This window comes from Salmo trutta, chromosome 5 (genome assembly GCF_901001165.1).
Source record: "Salmo trutta chromosome 5, fSalTru1.1, whole genome shotgun sequence".
Lineage (NCBI taxonomy): Eukaryota > Metazoa > Chordata > Actinopteri > Salmoniformes > Salmonidae > Salmo > Salmo trutta.
The window spans coordinates 43,373,908-43,389,731 of record NC_042961.1 but is presented as its reverse complement, the minus strand read 5'-3'; the positions used below and the strand labels follow the sequence as shown (position 1 = coordinate 43,389,731).

General features: G+C 42.6%; 2 protein-coding genes across 6 annotated transcripts in view; one reads left to right on the top strand and one right to left on the bottom strand.

Annotated features, from left to right (window-relative positions):
- Positions 1-6,710, bottom strand: part of frem1a (Fras1 related extracellular matrix 1a) — a 29,562-nt gene extending 22,852 nt beyond the window's left edge. For 2 of the 5 annotated variants that reach the window (XR_003878318.1, XM_029753748.1), the window contains exon 1: positions 6,530-6,710. The gene's annotated coding sequence lies outside the window, so the exon portion shown is untranslated. Of the gene's footprint in view, positions 1-6,404 lie in introns of all 5 variants that reach the window. The other 3 variants (XM_029753747.1, XM_029753746.1, XM_029753745.1) reach the window with 3 other exon arrangements.
- Positions 6,711-12,304: 5,594 nt separating this feature from the next.
- On the top strand, positions 12,305-15,670 carry LOC115193414 (bone morphogenetic protein 2-B). The gene is made up of 4 exons (XM_029752118.1): positions 12,305-12,452; positions 12,767-13,421; positions 14,191-14,277; positions 15,500-15,670. The coding sequence occupies exons 1-4, from the start codon at positions 12,305-12,307 to the stop codon at positions 15,630-15,632; spliced, it is 1,023 nt and encodes a 340-aa protein (XP_029607978.1). The 3' UTR covers positions 15,633-15,670.
- The last annotated feature ends 154 nt before the right edge of the window (positions 15,671-15,824 follow it).

Sequence of the window (15,824 nt, the reverse complement as noted above, 5' to 3'; positions counted from 1 at the left end):
GGTATTGTGTGTAGATTGATGGGGGAAAAAAACAATTTAATACATTTTAGAATAAGGCTGTGACGTAACAAAATGTGGAAAATGTCAAGGGGTCTGAATACTTCCTGATTGCGCTGTATATGCAATCCAGTACCATGCACCTCCAAAAGCTCTGCTCTCAAATGAGGTCTATCCTCTGCAGCCCTAAACGCACTTGCTAAGACCAGACGATTTATCGGTCTATGTCTCAAAATAGAACGTGACCCTGAAAGACAGGTGATAGCTGAAAAATTTGACAACCAACATTATGCACATGATTTTTCAACAGACAGTTTAGTGTGACTATCAGGAGCCGTGTGGAAGAAGCCCTTTTGCCACCCATGGAACTGGCACATGACTGACTTGGCTGTCTCTCCAGGGCATGTTGATGATGACTGACCTGAGGTTCCTGAACACTCTAACCACTAACTCACTGACCGAAACCACACATACACACTCACACACACTGCCAAATACAGATGGCTGATCTGACGAAGGGCCATTAAGACTATGTGCAAAGCATTATGGGAAGGCATGAGATGGACTGAGGACCAGGCCTGTGGGGAGACATCAGAAGCCCCCTTAAGCAGATTTCTGATGGTCTAGTTTTAACTTTGTTGCTTTCCCATCATAGAACTTAATCTCAGAGCATGAAATATTAGTCTATTTTAACCATATTTGGTTAGGAGTGATTTAGACCGTTACCTGAGTAGGGATGCCCAACGGCATACTAAATAGTGCTAGTTGAACGTCATTTGGGTGTGTTTGTGGAAAATCACTCGCCCTCCATGGACAATTGAGAGAGTTGAAATATTGACCAGTTACGTAACTGTTTCTGAAAACATGCATGATACCTAGGAACATAATAATGTGAGGTGATATGGGTGAAAAGGTTCCCCTATAGTTTTAATATAAATTGTTTAATATGTCTGAATTTTTGGCTAATGGTATCAAGCTTTACACTCGTCAACACCCGACTCATATTCCTTACGTAATGCACTACTTTTGACCAGAGCTCTATGGGTCAAAAGTAGTGTACTATATGGGGAATAGGGTGCGATTCAGGATGCTGCCCTGGTGCTCACAGTCACCACATCATGAATCAATTGGGATCCTCTGCTCTGGATGATTTCCTTGAAGGTGCAACTGCAGTCCTTCCTTACTACAGCAATAATGTATGACTTGAGACCAGGGGAGTTCAGTAGGTCATACCGTAGCAAAATTGATTTCCAACCGAAAGCAAAAATGTGCATTCTTAATGGAAAAATTCTAGTTGTACCTCCCCAATTCAAAATGTTTCAAAACATTGTCTCCCTACTAAACATCACCTAGGACAGAGTGACTGTTTAAGCTCTGTACTTTGAAATGTTCAGATCTAAGACTGCTCTTACATTACCAACCACTTCCAAGCATAGTACAATACCTTTGCAATACGCCATTCAAAGCATGACTGACATGTGTAAGTGTTGCAGCCTTTCAATTTACAATTTAAAGGCGGCTGTGTGTTGTAGTTAACACCCGCCATTTTAATTCTAACCCTGGTGACTGTGTTCTTTTCTTTTCCCTGCTCTCCCCTTCTGGAGACCTTGGAACTTGGCCTTAGCCTGAAGGCAAGTGCCAGTTGGTGGTAATGACAGTATTTCCTGATGCAACCTGCTTATTTCCAGATGCTCCTTGGTGCGTTAGCTGTTAGCACATGGGCAAAGTGTTCCGCTGCCTAGGGCTACAGCACACTGGTCCACCTCCCAGCCCAACCCAGGACAGCCACGGCTTGCCCTCCAATCTGCAGCCTTCTTGGTGCCAGAGCTAATAAGAATTAGTGCCAGGCCCAACTCAAAGGGCTATTTACTGTGCTGATGGGGATGGATCTGTCTTGGTCTGGTCCCAGATATGTTTGTGCAGTAGGAGTTGGCAAGATACTATAGCACAAACAGATTTGGGACCCAAACACATTTTTCAAGCTGGCACCAAGGCTAAGGAACTATACATCACATTTTAGGGTAATGCCTTTGAAACTGTGAGAAACTCAGTTTCCTGGAGGCGTGCACTTTCCCCTGCGTACATTGGCTTTTGTCAGAGCTCAATCTATTAGCAATTAAAAGACCCAGTTTGCTTCGTAAAAAAAGGGCCTCAACTCGAAACGGTTGGACCAGGAAGTCAGATTCCTCAGATGTTCCCTAAGGGCAATTTCCTGTGTCCTGTAAGGGGAGCCTCTCCAATACTGGGTGGTATTCATTAGGGCATGTAACAGAAAACATTGAAAAACATTTTGTAATGTAAAACGGAAATGAGCGCTTCTTATTGGACAACCCCTCACTGTTTTTTAGACCATTTTCTTCTATTTGGGGCCTAATGAATACGACCCGGTTGTCCAAGGAGATTCCTAACAGGGAAAGGATTAGCCTCTATTTGTAAGGGGGGAAAGGGACAAATTAAAGGCACAGCTTAACACCAGGGACCTTTCCCATCACTAACCGCCCACTCCAACCATCTGCCCCGGCCCCTATATCCTGCATCCCCACAAAGAGAGGCTCCCGGCAGGGTAAACATCACTCCTTGGGCCTGGGTTTTGTTCATTCGGCACTAAACGGAAGAAATGTGACAAACGGGGAGTGACTACTATGTTAATTTCCATTTTCCATTGCAAAATGTTTAAAAACATTTGAAAATGTTTTCCGTTGTGTGACCTAATGAACACAGCCCTGGCAAAGCTCTGAGAATCAGAGCTATGTGAGATTAGGGAGGACTTATTTTCACTGCATTGATAATGGTGTGGAATATCACCTGTTATGTGCTGAGAATAGTGCTTGTGTGTTTACATGCTGATGGGAGAGAGACAGTGGTGGATTAGCTGCTATCTCTCTGAGACAGTTTGATCTACTCTCTTTACTCTGGACTTTGGTCTGCTCTCAACATTCACATAGCCAACATCTTTATGTCGAGACCTGGCATCCCCCTCACTTACATATTAACACACAAATCACCAGCTGGAATGTGCAGTTAAGACAATCTTGCTCACTTCGCTAGCTTGTTCCTGCTCACTGGGTCAGTGAAGCAGTGCTCACTGATATTTATGTAGGTTAAAGCCAAAGAAGAACTTATTCACCTGACTTTCATTACTGTAAGTCCGTCCAGTGAACCCAAATATATGTGACACCAAACCAAACAGACCGACAATGCCAATGGTATTTCCTAAACAGACTAACTCAAAGGGATTCAGTGGATAATAAAGGGATAAATATAGTATTGTGTATTCAAGTGCCTTCCCCACTGGGCAAAAACTGGTTGAATCAACGTTGTTTCCACGTCATTTCAACTAAAAAGATCTATGTGATGACATTGACTCAACGTGGAAAACTGATTGGATTTACAAAAAGTCATCAATGTAAGGGGATTTCGTCTTTTTTTTCACCCAACGTTTAACCTAAATCCAATGATGGGTTAACATTTTGGGTTGATTTCATTTTGAATTCACAACTCAACCAAATGTAAGTCGAAACTAGACGTTGAACTGACGCCTGCGCCCAGTGGTTTGAGGCTTTACAAAAAAAACTAAGAGACACCAATCTGAAGTAAGCTTCTCACAAATTTCTGACACTGTTTACCCCTCAAAACTCCTTGAACATGATCTTACCAGCAGCGTAAACCACTGGCATTGTACTGAGAGCAAGACGCGACACGTTTTTACCAACCCTGACTCTGATTATAAGGTTAACCTCGGTTGGAGGCATTCACAGGGAGGTTTGGAGCATGTTCAATGCACCAGTGTTGAAAGGAGCCTGTGTGGGCTAAGAAAAACACATAATAACGGGGCGGAATGTCTTTTTGTTGACGTCAGTCACACAGAAATTCATTTGTCAAACTTCTAACTGCAGTACAACTCCAACTGGGTCTGTGACCCTCTTAACCAACTGAAGCATGCAGCTTTTTTTCCCTGTTCTTTGCTTGTGATTATAGTTTGAGGAAGGAGCTTGACAGCTCTGGTTGAAGCTTCACTTGCAGTTCAGTTGGAATCTGTTGTGTTTTTAGTTGTGTTTTTACAGTGGGAAGTTATCTGAAAAGTCGCACAACGGTGAGATAATGGAGGCCTAATAAAAGTCAGTCAATTAAAATAAAAGTCAGTCAATTACAGTTGAAGACAGTTAAATCATTTGATTGTTGGGACAGAAAAATAGCCAGTATCTCTGATAAAAATGTTATCCTATACCAACCAGAATGAAAACACATGTCCACAAGTCTATTTAAGACATACAGGTGTGTGTCTGCAAAGCATCAGATCCAGGATGGCCCTGGACCTGGCCCCCAATAGTTGAATTTTGCTGTCCCCCAGGGGTGTGATGCAATCCCTCTGTCATCACCTCAAGCTCACAGCTCTCTATGCCCGTCATAGCACAGCCCAGACATCCGCTCTGTGTCAGTCCAACGTAAGGTCTCAAAATTAGATTGACTTTTTTTTCCGACTGAAACTGAAGTACGACCTGGCATCGGTTCATGTGTGTCTGCTTTCATCAATGAAACTGGTATTCATTCTGAAATAAACTGATTTTTATCCAGTAATGTTTTGCAGGAGGCTGGATATGGGACAGGGTTATTCCCAAGCAGAACTGTACCAGGCCAGTTAGAAGTCATTAGACCTGGGAATGGACATCGATTTGTGAAATGAGGCCTGTAAGGCCAGGCATGATGAGAGTTGTCCCATGCTTTTTAATTTGTACATTGGGGAGGAGACTGTTTTACTCATATTTGTGATTGTGTGCGTGCATGTCTCTGTGTTTACATGATTGTGTGAGTTGAATTGTGTCATGTGATACTGGACTGGTCATGTGATCCTACGACTGACATATCCCAGAGCATGCTAGGTTGGTGGCCTGTGCCCTCCTGAATGCTCACTGACGTAACACAGTTCCGGTACCTGATTGGTGGGGGGGCAGATTGGGAGGACACAGGACAGCATACCAGGCCTGACTGTAAAATCAGGATTCGTTTTGAGAGGGGCTGCGTGATATGGGTTTTGAGGCAAACATTTAGGTGGAATGTCTGTAGATACAGTATGTTTATTTCAATCTAGAGGGATCTCGTGATGTCAAACGGAATCATACTATCAAATAGATCCCTTACTGATTTAGTATAAGACCAAGCTGTAGTTACTAAATCTTTAGAATCAAGCGTCCGAACTCCGTAGAATCCATATCGCCAAGATCAAAGTCATCCCCACTGTACCTCTTCAAAGACAAATTGACACAAACTATCACTTCCGTGGCCAGTTCTCAGTGTTCAACTGAGTATATAATTTGGGTCTTGCAGAGATGGGAATGTAGCGCTTCCCTTTGACAAGCGGGTCTTCTCCACAGCTGGGAATGCCTGGTGATCAGCTGCCTCCGCTCAACAGCCAAGCGCCGCTGCACTGCGTCTCATCTCCGTAATGACAGGCTCCTGAGCAGCCAGCAATTTCCAAAGAAAGAGGAGTCAGAGAGAGAGAGCGAGAGAGAGAGAGAGAAGAAGAAGTCCTGTATTTGGCAGCCAGCCAGCCAGCATATTCATCCAACAGCCAAGTTATGATGTGTCCCAGACTTCTTATGACAAGAGAGAGGAGTTTACTAAGTCCCAGTCCATGAGGTTGATACAAAGGGAGGAAATGTAGGAGTGATGTGTCTTCATATATTTGACTTCAAAAACAGAACGGAAACAGAACTGCCAACACGTTTCATTAAAATGCTTCAGGACATTTTTTTGAGTGTCTTTGAACATTTGCAATATAACTACTGAGCTCAGTCAAGATGACTCACGTAAGTGGTCCGTGACGAACTCCTGGAAAAGTGACACGCAAAACATACTTGACAGTCAAATTTCAAGCTCACTGTATTGTGAAGAACGTGAAGGTCATGCAGTGTACTACCGCTGAAGACTCACAGCCATCTCTCTGTCTTAACTAGGGCACACAATAGCATGTCTGAAGAGGACTGTGCAGTAAGAGAACCGCATGAAAGACTAGAGTCCAACAACTAATGCCCTAGCCTAGACTCACTGACTTTAGGTTTGCACAACCACTTTATTGTGATGTTTGTTGTTGCTTTAAGAGGCAGCTTTCTCACGAAAACAACACATTCTTTTAGAAGGGTTTGAGTGTGCTTTTTAGAAGTGTGTGTGTGTGTGAGGGGGCTCATTCCTGATCTCCTGGTAGCTTGAAGTACCATCATACATACCATCCTTCCTTTACACAACTGATCAGAGACCGGATTGATAACAAATCCAGTGGACCATCCTTGTTTGTTTTATACACCTCGCCCTTCCCTTTCTTTTCCTGAAATGTTTCCCACTATAAAAACTTGAAATGACAAGCCAGACCACTACAGATCACAACTTTGTCTTTTAGTAAGGAAACTCACATCTCATCAACTTTTTGGAACTCCTCCACATGCTGATTGCCCTAAGGGGACAAATAAAAATAAAGCTGTATTGACTGCCAACCAGTAAAGCCAACAGCAAGACAGACTGACTGACATGCCCTTACCTTATTAGTTCACGGCTCCTTCTCCCTCGTTTTCCCACCAGGAGCTCCCTCTGTTCATGCACTCCTCTCTGCTTCCCACAGCAACTGTCTAATTGACAGAGAACCTTGCTCACTCCTAAATGTCAATCCACACCCCACGAAGAGAGAGAGAGAGAGAGAGAGAAAAAGGAGAGAGGAAGGAGGGAGGGAAAACAAGCCTGTGCGTGTGCGTGCGTTCATGGGGGGGGGGGTGGTCCCCCTTCGAGGGAAGGTTGAGAAGAAGAAGGCTGACCAAAAAGGGAAGAGACTAAACAGAGCGGAAAGAACCAAAGACAAACACTGAGAGCTCAGATCAAAGGGTTCCTCTAAGTGCTCCTAGTGCTGTGTGCTTAGACCAAGACCTTTGTCATTATATACGAGGAGTGGGCTGAGAGACAATAATATTTCACATCTGATTATCACCACACACACAAAAAAACAGGCAAGAAAAACATCTGAGCATATTTTGTAGTTTATCTACTAAGATCTTTGTCATTATATACTGGGAGTGGGGCTGAGGTGGACTAATATTTCAGATCTGATTATGACCACACACAAAAAACAAGCTGGAAAAACATCTTCTGAGAATTTTTGTTCTAGTTTATCTGTGTTTGTGTCGCTCCCATTTCCTCTTTCACTACCCCCGTAAGTTTATTTTCGTGGCCTTTCGTAATTATAGAACGGTGATAACATCTGGAAGTATGAAACAACACCTCCAATCTTTTATAAGCTTGCTTTGCAGGTCGGCTAACCTACTCCTAATCTATGCACAGATGCCGCCTGAGAATGTGTTCCATCCAGGGAAAACACTTGGGCTTTTTGGAAAGCTTTTTCTGAACCACTGTCTTGTTCTCCCATACAGATAGATGAGCAAACAACTACAGTTCTTCCTCACTACAGTAATAATGTATGACTTGAGACCAGATTTTTCAATAGGCCTTACCATAGCAAAAATGATTTTCAACCAAAAAGTTCAGGTTGTAGCTCCCCAATTCAAAATGTTTCAAAATGTTTTCTCCCTACGAAACAACAACAACAACAAATGTGATGATGTTGAATCAACCTAAGGGAATTTGGTATTTTTGTCACCCAACTTTTAACCTAAATCCAAACCCTTATGGAAAAATATTGCAGTTAGAGTGCAGTATAACTGCAGTTCAACTGCAGTACACTGCAGTTATTCTGCAATTATTGCATTCAAAATACCACAGTGGACTGCAGTTAATGCAGTTTCAAAACTGCAATCTTTTTTTGTAAGGGATGACATGGTGACATCTTTGGTTGGTTTCACGTTGAATTCACGTTAGTTGACAACTCAACCAAATGTAAATCAAAACTATACAGTACCAGTCAAAAGTTTGGACACAGCTACTCATTCAAGGGTTTTTCTTTATTTTTACTATTTTCTACATTGTAGAATCATAGTGAACACATCAAAACTATGAAATAACACATATAAAATCATGTAGTAACCAAAGAAGTGTTTAACAAATCAAAATATATTCTATATTTGAGATTCTTCAAAGTAGCCTTTGCCTTGATGACAGCTTTGCACACTCTTGGCATTCGCTCAACCAGCTTCACCTGGAATGCTTTTCTAATGGTCTTGAAGGAGTTCCCACATATGCTGAGCACTTGTTGGCTGCTTTTCCTTTACTCTGCGGTCCAACTCATCCCAAACCATCTCAATAGGGTTGAAGTTGGGTGATTTTGGAGGCCAGGTCATCTGATGTAGCACTCCATCAATCTCCTTCTTGGTCAAATAGCCCTTACACAGCCTGGAGGTGTGTTAGGTCATTGTCCTGTTGAAAAACAATTGATAGTCCCACTAAGCGCAAACCAGATGGGATGGCGTATCGCTGCAGAATGCTGTGGTAGCCATGCTGGTTAAGTGTGCCTTGAATTCTAACTAAATCCCAACAGTATCACCAGCAAAGCACCCCCACACCATCACACCCCCTCCTCCGTGCTTCACGGTGGGAACCACGCATGCGGAGATCATCCATTCACCTACTCTGCGTCTCAGAGAGACACGGCGGTTTGAACCAAAAATCTCAAATTTGGACTCATCAGACCAAAGGACAGATTTCCACTGGTCTAATGTCCATTGCTCGTGTTTCTTGGCCCAAGCAAGTCTCTTCTTATTATTGGTGACCTTTAGTAGTGGTTTCTTTGCAGCAATTCAACCATGAAGGCCTGATTCACGCAGTCTTCTCTGAACAGTTGATCTTGAGATGTGTCTGTTACTTGAACTTATTTGGGCTGCAATCTGAGGTGCAGTTAACTCTAATGAAGTTATCCTCTGCATCAAAGGTAAGTCTGTGTCTTCCTTGCCTGTGGCGGTCCTCATGAGAGCCAGTTTAATCATAGCGCTTGATGGTTTTTGCGACTGTATTGGAAGAAACTTTCAAAGTTCTTGAAATGTTTCGTATTGAATGACCTTCGTGTCTTAAAGTAATGATGGACTGTCAATTAATTTTGCTTATTTGAGCTGTTCTTGCCAAAATATGGACTTGGTCTTTTACCAAATAGAGCTATCTTCTATATACCAACCCTACCTTGTCACAACACAACTGATTGGCTCAAATGCGTTAAGAAGGAAAGAAAATCCACAAATTAACTTTTAACAAGGCACACCTGTTAATTGAAATGCATTCCAGTTGACTACCTCATGAAGCTGGTTGAGAGAATGCCAAGAGTGTGCAAAGCTGTCATCAAGGCAAAGGGTGGCTACTTTGAAGAATGTCAAATATAAAATAGATTTTGATTTGTTTAATACTTTTTTGGTTACTACATGATTCCATATGGGTTATTTCATAGTTTTGATGTCTTCACTATTATTCTACAATGTAGAAAAAAGTCAAAATAAAGAAAAACCCTTGAATGAGTAGGTGTGTCTAAACTTTTGACTGGTACTGTACATTGAAATGACATCTGTGACCAATGGGTAAGCCAATATCAGGGTGAGCGCTAAAGTGCGGTGATTGTAATGATTTTCACCGAAAATGTACAACTACGGCATTAACGTCTACATTTTTGTGAAAAAATAAAATGCTTTGATCAAAATTGAAGGATTCTGAACACTCTCCCTAGTCCCAACTGTCTCGGGAGTTTGAAATCACTTTGACGTAAGCTGTAACCCTTCTAGCCACAACCCTCAGTCCAAGCTAAGCATCCATCAATGCACTTCGTCACAGTGACACCCAACTTCACAAAAGCCTAGTTTGGAATAACATTTGACCTGAGTGTCAGATATTAACCAAACACTGTGTTCACCATATCCCCCACTCTGACCCTCACCATGATTTAACCCATATAGAAATATAATTGACAAAGGATATTAAATATTTATTACGCTTTACATCCTATATTCAATCGCACTATTTCTATTTAATAATACTTTTTTTACCACAATTTTCAATCTTGTCTCATCACTGCAACACCCCAACGGGCTCGGAGAGGCAAAGGTGGAGTCATGCGTCCTCCGAAACATGACCCGCCTAACCATGCTCCTTAACAACTGCCAGCCGCACCAATGTGTCGGAGGAAACACCGTTCATCTGGCAACCGGGGTCATTCAGCAGGCACCCAGCCCACCACAAGGAGTCACTAGAGCGCAATCAGCCAAGTAAAGCCCCACCGTCCAAACCCTCCCCTAACCCGGATGACGCTGTGCAAATTGTGGCACAGCCCGGGAATGACCCCAGGTCTGTAGTAACACCTCTAGCACTGCAACGTAGTGCCTTAGACCGCTGCGCCACTCTGGAGGCCCAGTCACACTTTTTCTATGTCTAACCCTGACTCTTATATACTCTTAAATAAAAAAAGGTGCTATCTAGAACCTAAAAGGGTTCTTCGGCTGTCCCCATAGGATAACTCTTTGAAGAACCCTTTTTGGCTCCATGTAGAACCCTTTCCAAAGGGTTCTACATGGAACCAAAAATGGTTCTACCTGGAAACAAAAATGGTTCTCCTCTGTGGACAGCCGAAGAACCCTTTTGGAACCCTTTTTTCTAAGAGTGTATTTTTCCATGTAACATGAGCTCTAACTTTTCTAAAATTCTTCCTACAAACTGTAACAGAAAATCTGTTACGTGTATCCAGAAGTTTAAATCTAAAAGGGGTTATGCGCCAAAACAGTTATTTAGCTAGCTCAGTCCCTGAGAAACTGTTTGTTGCTCTCTGAGGCCCATTACGACGTGCAGTTTGTGTAAGATGTACATACGTGGAACCAGCTTTAACTCCTGATGCTGACATATACACATAGATGAGTGCACACGCACGCACTCACACATGCATGCACATACACACACAGGGTAGTAACAGATAGCCTTTCAGCCCCGCCCGGCAACACCCACCTCCAGAGCACTGAGGCACCAAATGAATCCTTCATCAGCCAGTTAATATAAAACAGATTAGTGATTTGTTAGCAAGCTGGTACTAAAGCTTTTTATTAACTTCTTTAGGAAGTTTTAGTTGGCACCCCCCCCCCCCCCCCCCCCCCCAAAGAAAATTCAGTTTCTACCACAGATTTGGGGTGTTTAGATACATTTTTTGTTAATGGTAGTCGTAAGGGTGGAATCATTACGTAGAACGTGTTTGTCTGTCTGTAAGGTTAGAGCATCCCTATGGAGCACAGCTGCGTCTTTGAATTAAATGAAGGTTCAGGGAACCTTGATGATCTGCTTCTGTCAGGCTGAGCCCAGTGAATTAGCCCCCTCTATTGACACTTTTATTTAATGACATAGGTAAGGTAAAAGAAGTAATGAGTGTAATGTGTTACTTTTGGAAATGCATTAACTGATTGATTGGGTAGTCTGTTCGTAAAAATGTGATTTGGTTAGACTCCTTAAGGGGCCCAACGAGGGCCTTGACTGCCTGTCCAACTGTAAAGTATTTTCTAATGTTTAATTTAAAAAAAACATGCATCTTCTTCGAACAGGTTTTGTTCTCACGGTTGTTATCTTTTGTGGAGCGAGGGTAAAGTCTAAACACTTAAAACATCAATTGAGGTATCGCATGTAAAGTGCTTGTTGACCCTTACAATAATGCCTTGTCTTTTCTGTGGAAGGTTCCCACAGTTTTTAGGGTGGACTAAAACTATATTCTGGTTAGGATATCTGACAATTTATGCAACCCATTGTGCTGCAAAAAAATAATTTGGTCTCTAGAATAAAATTATACGATATCCAATATTTGATCATACTTTTACATCAGCAGCAACTGAAAATCTCAGTGCTTTTTAATTCCAAAACCAAACGGGGGAACAATGTTGTACTCAGCCCCCATTGCAGAAACAGTCACTATAATGATGCTTGTCAAATGGAGTGTGACATTCCAGAGGTTCTCTGTGTGATCCCTAATTGCTTTCACAAAGTTCTGACGGTTCCTGGAGTTCTAACAACCCAATTAGTGAGCGACCCGCCTTTCGGTCCTTTCTGTCCTTCTGGGGCATGAGATTGAGGCTTGGCCGTTTCTCACCATTCTGGGATCAGACAAGAGGACGATAAGACATCGGCTCATCCCCAAAGTCTGTTTGTGAAGTTGGATTTTTTTTTTATCGGAGGTTCAAATTTGCCTTTTAGGTGGATTAGCCAACCGCTGAATCCAAGGTTTGATTGTTGACCTGGCTGTTTGAGGTGCTTACATGCCATGCTGTTCCTTCTCCTGCTGAATTGTGCCTGGGGCTTATTGCTCACAGATGACCTGGAAGGTTCCATGAAGGAGAATGAGGAGCTGGGCAAAGCCATTCTGGAGATGCTGCACATCAATAAGCTGTCTGCACCCCATCAGGCCAAACCACACCCCTACATGAGACAGGTCTATCAGCTTCTGGACACACAAGAGGCCAGAGACTTGGGAAGCTCTGATGGAACACTGGTGCAGAGTTTCCGGAGTGTCCTGGGTAGGAGCCTAACTTGAAACCGTTATACCGTAAATAAGATATTTTCCTGACATTGATTGGTCCTCATATGGAATTTGAACAGTATGTTTAATGTCTTATTAGCTAGTGAAATTCCTCTTAGTCCTGAAAACAATTCTAGCTCGCAGTTAGCTAATATCAGCTTTATTATTACCATAGTTGTTCAAGGAAAGTTGTGTATGTGATGTTGTTAATTGATGCCTGTGTTTTGTGTGTTCTGTGCTGTGGGCCAACTTTGGATGCAATCAACTAGATTGATTAACATTATCTCTCTTTATGTTCCTTGGACCAAGCAGGCCCACTGCATGCCCCCGCAGGATGGATCTGGTTCAATGTCTCCCACCTGAAGCCTTCCATGGCCGTAGCTGAGCTCGTCCTGCTCCGCAAGACCCTACACCCCGACCCCCTCAGTGTCACGGTGGCCCTGCACAGCCTGACCCGGGGGGCGAGTGGCCTAAGCGTGAGCCCTCCCCTCGAGGAGAGGATCCTGACCCTGGATCAGCTACCCCCGTCTGGCTACGACGTGTTCGACGTGTCCCCCTTCATGTTCTCCTCCAAGCCTCTGGACGTGGTGGGCTTCCAGCTGCGCTACACGGATGAGAGTGGGAGCCTGGTGCTTCACGAGGCCCTGACCCAGAGCCTCTACTGTCTGGGGGGCGGCTCCCTCAGCGAGCCCCTGCTGGTGGTGTACCGGGCTAGGCCGCTTCGCTCCCAGACGACGGCTGCCACCAATGGGTTCCGGCCTGAGCGAAGACAGCGCCAGCACTGCCGCACGAGGAGCCACGAGAGGAGGAGCCTCTTCCTGGCCAAACGAAATGGCTACAAGCGCCGTCGCTTTGATGCCAGCTCTGACCCACAGTGTCGGCTCTATCACCGCTATGTTGACTTCAACAAGGGTGATCTGGCAAACTGGATCCTACAGCCGTCAGGGTTCAATGCTACCTTCTGCAGGTGGGAACGTCACACAAACATACATTGAGCTCCAAAAGTATAGGGACAAATTCACTTATATGTCTATTAAAGTAATAAAAAGTTAAATATTTGGTTCCCTATTCCTGGTACACAGTGACTACCTGTGACTCTAGCCTGTGACTCTACAAATTTGTTGGATTCATTTGCTGTTTGTTTTGGTTGTGTTTCAGATTATTTTGTGCCCAATAGGAATGAATGATCAATAGTGTATTGTGTCATTTTGGAGTCCCTTTTATTGTAAATAACAACAGAATATGCTTCTTAACACTTCTACATTAATGTGGATGCTACCATGATTACAGATAATTCTGAATGAATCGTAATGATGAGTGAGAAAATGACAGAAGCACAAATATCATACTTAACTCTGTACTACTTTAATACACGTAAGTGAATTTGTCCAATACTTTTGGTCCCCTAAAATAGGGGGATTATGTACAAAAAGTGCTGTAGTTTCTAAACGGTTCACCTGATATGGATGAAAACACCCTCACATTAAATTGGACAGTCTGCACTTTAACCTCATATTCATTGTATCATTTGAAATCCAAAGTGCTGGAGTATAGGGCCAAAATAATAACAAAATGTGTCACTGTCCCAATACTTTTGGAGCTCACTGTATATGATGACTTAACTACCCAAGTTATGATGTCATTGCAGTCAGTTTTGCCCGCTGACTGGGTAGTGAAGTGATCATCCAATACATAACCTTTGACGGGTTTATAACCAGATCGTTATCCCATTTCAGAGGTACCTGCCACATTGGGAATTCAGGAGTGTCCATAGAAGGATTTATACCAAGGAAAATACCACCTGAGGAGAGATCAGTAAATAGGTATGTGTTGAGAACTCGATGTCCAGTATGCGCTATAGATACTGTAGTAGCCTTTGTGTGGCTATTTGACGACAATACTGCCCTACAAAGGCAAAATGCAGTAACTACACTTTCAGTCAAAATGTTGTTAAGACTGAAATGAGGCTTTGTAGTATCTGTGTTATCTTGTGACAGTGTCCTGGTTCAATTACGTTCTGTTTCAAAGAAAATGGAGTTTGAAATTTGCAGTAACTACAAAGTCCAAGGAAAAACCAAGGAAAACAGCAGTAACTGAAGTTACTGCACTTTTACTTTTTCACCATGTTTTGACTGCAGTTACCCGCTCTGCCATACAAAGACAAAGAGCAGTAAATATGCAAACTGTGAAACTGAAAAAAAAATGACTTTAAAGTTATTTGCTGTGCAAACAAATACAATATATTGTAGGTAGATAAGTGATAATGCACTGATGTATCATCTTATTAGGAAGTCATTTTTATGCACATCAACCATGACCACTGATTTGACCTATGACCCACAACGAGAAAATTGGATAAACACATTTAGATTGTAGATATATATATTTTTACATATAAATGTTCTGTGTGATGAAATAGTCCTTACCTCATGGCGAAGAAATTATTGTGGGTTACTACAACAACATTCAATACATGAAAACACAACTACATAACACCATTAAGTATAGTTGGAATGTAGTTGGAACTCTCGAGCTGTTTCCATCAAACAGAAAAACAACAGAGTTCAATAAACACATTTAGATTGTAGCTATTGCACTTTGCCTTTGCATGACCCATATAGTTGTTTAAGGTCAAATCAGTGGTCATGGTTGATGTGCATAAAAATTGCTTCACAATGAGATGATACATCATTATCCCTTATCTACCTACAACATAATTGGCTGGCTAGCAAAAAAACTGTAAAGCAATTTTTCTGTTTCACTGTGTTTGGCCTTTGTAAGGCAGAATAGACATCCACTTTGTATAGTTTCATATCCACTAGGACAATATTATTCTGCAGGATTGTTGTAATTAGGTTTGCAAGATTTTGGTAACTTTACCAAAATTCCCAGGTTTTCTAGAAAATCCCGGATGGAGGATCCCTGACTTCCTGCTTATTCTCTCCTGATTCTGGGAGTCTTCCAACTGAGATTTTTGTTACAGGAATTTTGCGACCCTACAACTACATTACTGTAGTTGTAATATTTCGTTTCCTTCAATTTCAGCTCCAACTGTGTTCCACTGGAGCTGTCGTCTCTCACGGTGATGTATAGGAGTGACACGGATGACGTCATAATCCAGAAGTTTAGAGACGCAAGGGCAGAGAGCTGCACATGCCAGCCACAGGCTAAGCATTGAAACCAGCTCCCACATACAGTATTTACCTATCCTAGCCACTGGAGGGCGAAATTGCTTATTGAATCTGAAGTAGGATACCTGCTAGAAGACCGGCCAGTAGACCTGGGAGAAAAGGATTAGGGTCATTTTATGTTTTGAGAAATCTATGAACGAGGGTTGATAGACTGTATGTTCTAGTGTGGGATAGACTGT

Coding starts and splice junctions, on each gene's coding strand:
- LOC115193414 (XM_029752118.1), top strand. CDS start 12,305: ATGCTGCACATCAATAAGCTGTCTGCACCCCATCAGGCCAAACCACAC. Junction 12,453..12,766: donor GAGTTTCCGGAGTGTCCTGG/GTAGGAGCCTAA, acceptor TGGACCAAGCAG/GCCCACTGCATGCCCCCGCA. Junction 14,278..15,499: donor GAGGAGAGATCAGTAAATAG/GTATGTGTTGAG, acceptor CTTCAATTTCAG/CTCCAACTGTGTTCCACTGG.